General features: G+C 32.3%; 1 protein-coding gene across 1 annotated transcript in view; it reads left to right on the top strand.

The window, feature by feature from the left end:
* Positions 1–8,661: 8,661 nt before the first annotated feature.
* The window catches only part of LOC134695414 (uncharacterized), a 66,986-nt gene continuing 63,754 nt past the window's right edge, over positions 8,662–11,893 (top strand). The window contains exon 1 of the mRNA XM_063556650.1: positions 8,662–8,812. Coding sequence (XP_063412720.1) covers positions 8,754–8,812 — 59 coding nt within the window. The 5' untranslated portion in view covers positions 8,662–8,753. The remainder of the gene's footprint in view (positions 8,813–11,893) is intronic.

Raw genomic sequence — 11,893 nt, 5'->3', positions numbered from 1 at the left:
TTCTTTTAGTTTGATATTCGTGTGAACATTTCAATGTTCGAAGGATATCATTTCCGTACATTTTCGCTGAATTTGGTAATTTCGACAACAGCACTTGGGTCGATATTGTTACGTTTAAAAATCGATTTATATTCACAAACTCTAGACGTGTACTTGCTCTATTCAAACAAATCAGCAGAACTTCAGAAAATGACATATTCGTTCCACAGTAAGTCAAAAGTCGAGCCCACCCTTGTTTCTAAGGTAAAATGCAATACCAATATGAAACAGACTATAGCTTAAAAACTAGATAATCAATATTTCATTTGTCACCAAAAAATACCGTTTCACATCAAATGTCAAGTAAAATTACTGTTTTTGACACTTTTTGAGCACTATTATAAAGAAATGTCGATGCTGTATAGATTGAAATAAACAATTAATTTCCCCATAGGCGACAATGGTAGCCTTTTTCGAGATACAGACTTTAGAAAGTTGATTTTCTTAACGAAACCTTGCTAGAATCAAAGAAAAGTTATTAGGACAGTATTTTTTGGTCTAAAAAATATAGGGTCGCGTTGCTTTTCTTAGCGTATTTTGTACTTATCTCCCATGCCTATCAATTTTGCCCTTAAAAATACGAGTCTTGCCCTAGCGTTGAAAAGTCATCTCAGTACCTTTAGGGCTACGGAATAATTTTTATTTTGCCTTTTGTATAAAGCAGAGTGCACGAAGTCTCTAAAAATAAAAAAATAACGGGAGCACATATCGACCAATCAGGATTCGCCATACTCTTAATTCTGAATACCATGTTATACTCATAAAATGGCTGCGCCCATAAAATCTAATGGTGTATTGTAACCTACAGGTTATCGTATTGCATTCATCAATGAGAAAAAGACATCATGTATATCTGGAGATTGTTGTTAGTTTTCGTCTGCTTACTAAAAAAAAATCTTCCTGAAATAAGGAGCCAAAACTTGGCCACAAGCATCTTTGATTATTTAGTTTTTTTTTTTTAAAGAAACGTATATAATAACCCCAACCGCAAGCCAACATGGCCGACATCTCATGGATAAAAAATCACTATAGACTCACACTTACCTGAATAGCTAAAAATGTTCATAATGTTGAAAACTATCTACTGTTAGTTTATATCAAATTCAAACTGTCATATGAATGTCGGACCGTACTGGACTGATCATCGGAATTTTTGATACACCAAACCAGGCACTTCATATCCGAGAAACAGGCTATATATGCCCTCAATTTTAAAATTCATTCAGACCTTTATGTATTATTCCGAATTATAAGTGAATTGAGTGTTCTACAACTATCACCAGTCTTTCGCCTTTCATCTGATACATTAGTTACTAAAATGTATGCTTCCTGGTTTAGGGTTTTCACCTGTGCGTAGGAACTAATTTGTATTAAATATGTACCACTTTTCGGTATGCTCTTTTTTGACCGAGCCCGATAAAGTGGCGTTACATCTTACAAAGAATATCCAAACTATTTTTTCAAAGAATTCCGCTTCAAGCCGATGCTATTGGCCGTCTTAAACTTGCAGTGCGGTGAGGGTTTTTTTTTTTCTTTCTCCGTGTTAAAGGTCGCACTGATATGGAGCACAGAAATAACAACCCTGTGTCTTTGTTTTTTGTGTTTTTTTGTCGTTGTCGTTGTTGTTGTACATGTACTGATTTTGTGTCTTGGATACCTCATTACCTCATATCCTTTGATATTCTCTTATATGACATATTATAGGAGTTATTGTCCTTAAATGACGAATGTCCCCCTCCCCAAACTTACAATATTTTGTCCTGTAGTCGTGGGGTCTCAACAGATACTTGAAATAGAAAGAAGAAAAAAAACGTAAACTGAGAGTTTCAGAAAAAGTAAAATCACAAAAATACTGAACTCCGAGGGAAATTTAAAACGGAAAGTCCCTAATCAAATGATATAAATATAATGCTGAAACACATCAAACGAATGGATAACAACTGTCATAATCCTGACTTGATACAGGCATTTCATTATGTAGAAAATTGAGAGTAACTAAAAACATAATTAGCAATAATACATGATCAACAAAATATATATTTTCGTCATTTAAATAATGTTCTAGTCTACAATTGTGTCCACTGTTGCAGATGAACACAGACCTAGACAAGCGACGCATGTTCTGTAGTGCCTCTTGGTTTTTTTACGGTTGGTTTGTTATATGGTGATTATCTTGTAAAATATCTTTCTGTCTATGGTTTATTTTGGTATCATATGAAGTACATTTCCTTACAGACTGTACCTGTCCTTAAAAGTACAGAGAACGTTATACAATGTATATATACATGTGTATATATAATCTCGGAGTCCACTATTAGTAAGAGCTGTGTTAACTTTAACATATTTAGTTTAGAAAATTCATATATGGAGTAAATGAGGATAAGAAAAGGAAGAAGTATATTTCCATTAAATGGGCTCACAAGGAGCATAGCACAATACAAGACACAAATAAGACAATAACAAAAAGAAACAACAATAGTCCAATATACATATAGTTGAACATCATGAACTACACTCATATATAAATATATATATATTCCCTCTTACACAGGTACACTCGTCCGTCCGTCCGTCCGTCCGTCTGTCCCACTTCAGGTTAAAGTTTTTGGTCGAGGTAGTTTTTGATGAAGTTGAAGTCCAATCAACTTGAAACTTAGTACACATGATCCCTATGATATGATCTTTCTAATTTTCATGTCCAAATTAAATTTTAACCCATTTTCACGGTCCACTGAACATAGAAAATGATAGCTCGGATCGGCCATCTGTGTACTATGGACATATTCTTGTTTAATTTCTATTTCGGTTTTATAATTGGGTTATCTAAAAAACTTTTATTGTTATTGTTGTAATCAAGAAAAAACTAAACAAAGCATTGCAATTTCTTTATTTGACATACTAGAATTATATTATTTTTGCGAGATTCATTGAATTCAATCGTGCTCTGATAAGCAAATTATTTTTCGTTAATAAAAGAGGAGCAAAAGATACCAGAGGGACATTCAAACTCATAGATCATAACTTAAACTGACAGCGCCATGACTAAGAAATGAGACAAACAGAGAAACAATGGTACACAAGACACAACAGAAAACTAAAGTCTAAGCAAAAAATAAAAATCACAAAAATACTGAACTCCGAGGAAAATTCAAAACGGTAAGTCCCTAATCAAATGGCAAAATCAAATGGTAAAACACATCAAACGAATGTTAAACAACTGTCATTTTCCTTTTATTCTTCTTTCTGCTATATAGATGATGTTCTCTCACTAAATAATTCAAAATTTGGTGACTATGTTGAACGCATCTATCCCATCGAACTAGAGATAAAGGATACAACAGATACAGTTAAGTCGGCCTCATATATCTTGACTTACATCTAGATATTGAAAATGAGGGTCGGTTGAAAACACTAGAAAACTTTACGACAAAAGAGATGATTTCAGCTTTCTAATTGTGAACTTTCCATTTCTAAGTAGCAATATTCCAGCAGCACCTGCATACGGAGTATATATCTCCCAATTGATATCAACTTCACCATTTGGAACTCTTGGATTAATAGCTTCCTTGTGAGCAGCAATCCTTTATCAAGGAAATCATGATAGGAATTCCAAGCACAGGAATATCGTATCAATTAGGAGATAATGATATACTCTGTATGCAGGCGCTGCTGGAATGTTGCTACAAATAGAAAGTCAACAATAGCCTAGGGAAGCTGAAATCATCTATTGTCGTACAAAAGTTTTGTTTTCAAACGACAATAATTATGTCTCCGTTTACATTCAAAGAAGGACAACTCTTATCTATGAGTGAGACAACTCATAATTGTGAAATGATTGACTGATTTATTGATTGGCTGTTGGTTTCTCCTTAATACATATAGCATACTTGGCTATTATATTGCTGTCAGTTGTTTACTGATGAGGTTGACAGAAAACCCGGATATAACCATCGAACTTCGGTCAGAAAACTGGTAATCTTAGGCAATTTAAGATTCTGAGTCGAACGCACCTTGAATAATTCGCACCTTCAGGCTCAGTCCACAGGTATTTGGGGAATGGACCCCCCTTTTTTTTTGGACCTCACTAAAATAAAATTTTGGCGTTTTTTTTATTCATTTACAATTTTCTACAATGTATAAACATATATCAAGTCTCAACAATCCATTGCTAGTCGATTACAATATTTTTTTTACTATCCATACGAGCCCCAAGTGAAAAAAGAAGCTTCTTTTTTCACAACCATTGTCGAAGAAAAAGTGTACTGCTGAAGTTTGGATCAAGGAGGTGCAATTCACAATAAATGAAGCTTATACTAAAATGCATAGAACAAAATAGAAAAGAATAATTGTTTTTCTAAATTACAAGGTTCATATTATCCATGACACACAGGGGTTCGATACAATTGCCGGGTTTACTATCCATACGAACCCCTAATTAAATCAGAGACAAAAAAAAAATTATGAAGATATTTGCACAGGTATTTGGGGCATGGACCCCCCTTTTTTGGACCTTACTAAAAAAAAAATTGTTAGGTGTTTTTTTTTATTTATTTACAATTTTCATTGCCAGTCGATTGTTGAGACTTGATATATGTTTATACATTGTAGAAAATTGTAAATAAATAAAAAAAACACCAAACAATTTTTTTTTAGTTAGGTCCAAAAAAGGGGGGTCCATGCCCCAAATACAGTAACCTGTGGATATTTGTACTGCACTAAAGTTTGTATCAGGTCAAATTTTCATCACATTACAAAATTCATGATAGGTAACCAACAAACAATATATTTACAACTCTTATAGAAAAGTTATATACATGGTGAAATAATTGTATAAAATCCAGCTTAGCAGATGTGTGCCAAAATTAGCAGCGCAATTCAAACCTTTGTGGTCTTCAAATGGTCCTGGAGATAATGCATATGGTCCCCTTCTTTCTGCTTTCCATACTTTCAATTTATATATTTTGGAAGGTATCAATTTTTGTGGATCAAAATCTAGTGACAAAATACCTTACAGCGGCAGTGCTGGGTCCAAAGGGAGGGGGGATTGGTGGTGGTTCCAGAGGTTGGAACACCCCTTTATTTTGGACGATCAATGCATTTGAATCAGGACATGTGGTTGGAACCCCCCTTTGTTTTGGACGATCAATGCATTTGAATCGGGACATGTGGTTGGAACCCCCATTCTTAAAATAGCTGGATCCGCGGCTGAGGGGGTTAAAATTTCACGATTTTCAGTGAATAAGGCATACAAAATATTTTGGCATATTCAAAACTTCTATGAATACCTTTGCATGTACACTTTTAAATTGGTGGAATTTATTTTGCGATTTTGTACTAAAATAAGCGAAAATTAACACCCCGTGAAAATAATCCGCTATACGGTATTACCTACCCTGTAAACACTGGGAACTAGATCTTTTCAATGTTTGTCACATTGTAGCAAAGATGCTATCAATTATGGATTCACTGAAAAACACACTGGTCAGTAGTTAGAATAGAAATATAGTGGAAAAAACCAAAACTTCCACTCACTGTTATCATTTTTCTCCTTAAGTAGCCATCAACGAGTACATCAGGCTATAGAAGCTTGGTGTAAAATTGGTTTACAATATTGCTATGCCAATAAATTCCTGAATTACCTGAACTTCAACTAATTTTTTACTGTCTGAATACCTTTCTGGAACATGCTTATTTTACATCTTCATAACAGAAAGTCAGAATTAAATTTGCAAGGAATTGTTTGATATGCAGCACTTTTAAAAAATTTTACAAATTACTAAGCAAAATCAAACACAGCTTATCTTGATGTACACATTGAATGTGAATAGATTTGAGAAACCACAAATACTTATACAAAATTTGAGATGATCTTTTGTTAAACTCGTATTCAAAGTAGTAAAAAGATAAGCATAGTTTGGGAAAATGTAACATGCTAAAGTAAGGGATTTTTTTTGGAACACTCAGAAAAACGGTGACCTGAAAGAACTTTCGATTTTGTATGTAGATGATTTTTTCCATTTTTTCCTCAATATTGAGCAAAGATTTGCAGTTTTAAAATTTCAGTTTTTCAAGCTTTTAAAGCAATTATCTCTATAAATACTGATCATAAAACATTATATATTTGCATGTTTATTTCTTTAAACCAGGGCTTCCAAAATTTTTCTGAGCCAGCCGGACATTTGATATCTGATCCGAATTTTAATCCCCAAGACTAAGTCACAAAAGACAATTATGGTAATCAGATGGCCATCTAAACTGGACCCCTGCTGTTGTTTCAATCTTATCTACACAAACTTTAAAATTAGAAAGCACTGTAGTAGGGATTGTTTTGATAGTAATTAATCATCATGTCACTTTTATGACCGGAAATGTGTGGTTGTTAAATGCAAATGGTTTGGTCAAAAAGATCGTGAATTATATTAAAATGACCGAAAAAGCCTTGAAAACTAAAAAGTAGATGACCGTTTCATGCTTTGCCCAGCCGGTCTTTTACCGGACATTATACAAATGACCGGAATATATCACCGTTTTGGAAGCCCTGCTTTAAACTCTTTAAATATCTTTAAAATGTATAATTATCATTTAGTATCGTCACTGGTATTTTATTATTGACTTTCTCTTCTCTATTATAAGAAGAGTGAGTTTTCTTTTATTTTAGTTCACTGTTCAATAATTATGTATCCAAAGTAAAATAAAATAATTTTGAGTTATCTCCCATTATAAGGCAATTTTAATTTTGATGTAAATACATGTATAATGCCTTTTATTTCTATTGCAGTAAACAAACACCATATTAATCATGTTATAACTTAGATGTGACTGCATAAAGTTAAGTATGTTTAGAAAAAAAACCTTTGAAATCTACAGAATTTAGGAAAAAATAAAGCAATTTTATGGAGTGTATACAGACAACTGTAAAAATGTGCCATTTGATGATTTTAGTTCTCTGTTTTGTAACATAATAAAAACCCATGTTATCAAAAGAAAGTTTGATGCATATTTATGGCATTAATGTTAGAGAATAAATCATTAAAATTAAAAAAAAAAAAGGTTGACAAGACTTAACTAATTGGCTAATAGTGTAAAATTATTTGAAAAAAATAGATATTTGGTCTTAAAAAAATAGCATGCCGTACTTTTAACAGTAACACTATAAAATAAGGAGATTTGACATGATTGCCAATGAGAAGTATCCAAGACTAAAAAGATTGAAAAAGAAGTTTTATGTTTAATGGCAATACAAACTAACTGTGACCTGATTGAACTCTTTCAGTTCAAAGATACATTCAAGGAAATAAATTAGTCTAACACAGTGTATTGACCTCTTATAAGTTCATTGTGCACCCTGTTCAAAGAAATATTTTATTGGAATTATATTGACAGATTTATACATTTCTCTTTGAGTTTGAAGTAATTAATACATTATTTTACTAATGAAAATTCAGTGACCTTATAAGTCTAAAATTTTAAGACAAGTACAGTGGAGTAGACGGACTAAAAATATTTGTATCTAAAGGGAACTGACTCTATAATGACCTCCTTCATTTAAATTGTGCATGAAAGGGATTAAGGTCCTTCAAACGCATGTTCTTCATAAAGAGATATATTTTGAGGGTGCAATGAAATGATCATTTACTGATTTTTTTCTGCCAAAAGTGTGATAGATATTGTATATATATATATATATATATACATACATGCAGTGGTCTTAATTTCGTTAGCATGTTTTAATTTACTACAAAATTATGTATATAACAATTATGCAATTGTTAGTTACTTGTAAAGTGTCAAATGTAAAATGTAAATATTTTTGTCTAGTTTATCACAGCTTTCAATACATCAAATATTGACTTTTAAGGGGAAATAACTGTTTAATCATTTTTCCTTTCTCTTTTATCTTAAATTGCTAGCTAAGCTGAGAAAGTATCAAGTAGTTCATTATTTTTGCAATATTTTGATTTACTCCAAATGTATATAACAGTTAGGTAATTTTAACATACTTTTAGAATGTCCAGCCTTGATTTAAATTTATTTGTCTTTGATTGTGTTTCACAGCTTTTAATACATTAAATATTGACATTTAAGGGGGAATAACTCTAAAACCAATTCTATTCTTCTCTTTAATCTTAAATTGCTAGCTAAGCTGAAATAGTATCAAGTAGTTCATTATGTTTGAAAGTAAGATCAGCACATTAACAAGTCTACTTTTGTTTTATTATGTTCTTTGTTTAAATTCTGATCAAGTGAATTAACTTTCTATTCAAATATGTGTAGTGTTATAATAAGGTATTTTACCCTTCATTGGTCGTATTGTGCTGTCGGCAAACTATTATCAATAGTCATTTAATTTGGGATCATGTGAAAAATTAGCTCAATATCAGATCACCATAAGAATTATGGACTTACTGACTTACAAATTAATCATTGCGGAATGAGGATTTTTATTTACCGAAGTTAGGATTTATGATCGAAATTTGTTTACTTTAATATGCTTTACAAGAATTTCTGTCAAATAAATAGTGATAAATATTTCCAAGGATAAATATTTCGTCAAATGAATAGACAAAAGTGAATTGAATAGACTGCAGTAAATCTCATGTTGCCAGTTTTGTCTTTCAGATTTGTTATTTCTCAACACTTGTGTATACTTATATGTGATGGAGATTTTAAGAATTTTTATTTCAAATTAGGATTCAGGAAATGAAAAGATTAGAATGAATTCAGAAGAAGTTGAAAACAGATATGAAGAAGAGGAAGACCTTGATAGAGAAAGGTAATTAAATAAAATAAATTGATAATCGTTGAGGCCATAAATATTCAAACATTAAGATGTCTTCATTTCACAATTTGAAGTTGAATTATTAAATTATGGATATATGAGGGGGGAAAGGACCTTTATTGGGACTCCGGGATCGGGTGTATTTAAGCTTAGGATTTCAGGATTGAACCTTTCGGGATCTGGGAATTCTTTTTTTTCGAATTTCGGGACTCTCTGGATGTTGTGTTTTTAAGCCCGGGATTTCGGGATCAGGACCCCTCCTACCCTCTCTCATATGGGAAATGATTGTGAATGATATCCACCAGAGACCAAATGATGAAGGTTAGCAAATATAGGTCACACAGAATATATATATATATATGTCACAATATATCTAGCTAATAATGATGTGATTGAAACACAGTTCCGCTACCTCCAGTCACTGTACATGTACATCTATACAGCACACTTCATGTAGCTTAAAACAAACTGATTGCCTGCACAAGGCTCTGTTACTTTCAGTTCAGCCCTATAGTCCTAGTAACTTATGATTTGTTTTTAAAACTTTTTAATGGCATCCGTGTTAAGGAGGCTCGAGGGTGTAAAAATTTCAGAAAAAAATTAAACATTTGTTTTTCATTACAAATTTTATTTATTACCTTTTGTAGTTGTTACTTTATCATATGGTACAAAAATCATTCAAAGCAATCAATTTGTATTGGCCCCAGATGACTTTTAAAATGTATACATGATTGAAAAAGTTCCAAATTATCTCCCTTTGGTGGAAAAATGCCATTTTTTTGCTTTAAAATTGAAATATCTTTTTCAACTCATCGGTTGTCGCGAACCGCGATTTATATTCTTTTCATTTTCAATGTGCTCCATACTTATTATTATGTAATTTACAGATCCGTTCATTGTATTCATAACTCCGTTAATTGTCTATTATTTATGTAATTTATTCACGTGGCATATCTTCAACGGAGAAACGGAGTTGTATTTTGTTTAAAAGAAAAAGATTTGTAATTTGAAATTAGAGTAAAAATAAATGTTATACAGTGATTATGAGTTGTGTCTTAAATAAATTCCAATGATTGTGTTGACAAGGACTTACGCAACATTGTTTGGTGCCGGAACCCAGGAGTGAAAAACAAATTACAAAGTGAGTTAACAAAATATTGTGCAAAATGCCAGCTTCTAGTTATCTGAAAGGTGTTAGAACAAGATATCGTAATTGTCTTCAAGTGGAAATTAAATCAGGATTATCAATTCTACAGACAGAAGTGCCTCTACCTGAACATCAGCAATATGTGTTTAAGTCGTCAAAGTGTGTTGAAAAATTGAAACTTTATGTAAACAAATTGGAAGTTCAGAGCAGTAAAGTGGCCGATGCACTTGGAGAAGAAGAAACAGAAGAAATTGAAAAAGTAGTAGAAGAGGATTGTCAACTATGTTCTGCGGCTACAGATTGTTATCTAGAGTTGGAGCAATACAAAGAAAGGTTAGTTGAATTTATCAAACAGGAAAGTGGTGAAAAACATGAAAAAATCAATCCTATCCAAATAGTGGAACTTCAAAGAGAAATGAAAGATATAGTTGAAACTCAAATGAAACAGCAAAATGAAATATTAATTAGACAACAAATGAAAGAAAACGATGAGTCATCTGTGAAACTGCCAAAGATAGATATAATTTCATTTTATGGTGACAAAATTAAATGGATAGAATTCTGGGATTCTTTCGAAAGCACTATTGTCAAGAACAAAAAACTTTCGAAGGTTGAGAAATTCAATTATTTGAAAAGTAAACTTGGTGGTGAAGCAAAACAAGCAATATCAGGTTTAAACTTGTCAAATGATAATTACGAAGTTGCAGTTTCAATTTTGCAAGAAAGATTCGGAAACATTCAGGTTGTTATTGATTTACATTATAATGAGATGATTAATTTAGAATCGGCGTCAAACAAAACTTCGTCTCTGAGAAAGTTCATGGATACATTAAATCGTCATCTACGTAGTTTAGAGGTGCTAAAGCAAAATGTGAGCCAAGACATATTCGTATCTATGGTTAAAAGCAAGTTACCAGAGGAAGTTCTTCTTCAGTTAGAAATTCAAAAGGAATCACAAGAAAAATGGACAGTTATGAGTTTATGTGACAAATTACGTGATTATGTGGTTGCGAGAGAAAAGTCTGATAAAAAGGAGACACCCAAAGAACGATCCAACGGAGCGTCAAACGGATCGTCCAACAGAGCGTTCAACGGAGGACAGACATTCCGTCCTAAGAATAAACCTTGGCAGACAAAAAATTCCAGATATCAGAATGGTAATCGAAATGGTCAATTAGTGAATTCAGCTGAAGCTTTAGTGGCAACTACAGATAGTAAACCAAGTAACATATCTTATTTTGACAAATGTAGATATTGTTATCAACAACATTGGAGTGATGAATGCCCAAAGTATCAAAGTATTGAAGAACGCAAACGACAATTAAAAGGAAGTTGTTATAAATGTCTAAAATATGGACACCAATCAACTGATTGCAAAAGAAACAAAATATGCATCCATTGTAATGAAAAAGATTCTCACCATAGAAGTTTATGTCCTAAGAAATTCAAGTTAAAATTAACCAGTGTTCATTTGTCAGAAGAATACAATGGTAATGTCAACGAAGAATGTGTCAATGGTATAAATTTGGACTCTTATTCTGATGAAGGATGTGAAGTTGTTCATGAAAATGTGTTTATTTCATCTAGTGAAATGGTTTTGATGCAAACAGCTAAAACTAAAATTGGGAATCCTACTAATTCTATGCAACAGGAGACAAGAATTTTATTTGATTCTGGATCCCAGAGGACATATATTTCCCAGAAACTGGCCAACAAACTCAAACTGAAAGGTGAAAAAGAAGAGGAAATAAAACTTATAACATTCGGCAGTGATAAACCGAAAATTGTGAAGACATCTTCAACAAAATTGAACATCAAACTTAACAACGGGAAATTCTTCAGTATTGTCGCCAATATTGTGCCTGTCATTAGTGGAAGTATTCAAAGGAAAAGAATTGATATGTCATCTGTGGAACATTTAAAGCATT

This window comes from Mytilus trossulus, chromosome 13 (assembly GCF_036588685.1).
Source record: "Mytilus trossulus isolate FHL-02 chromosome 13, PNRI_Mtr1.1.1.hap1, whole genome shotgun sequence".
NCBI lineage: Eukaryota > Metazoa > Mollusca > Bivalvia > Mytilida > Mytilidae > Mytilus > Mytilus trossulus.
The sequence above is the reverse complement of the archived record's forward strand: the minus strand, read 5'-3'. Positions and strand labels throughout refer to the sequence as shown.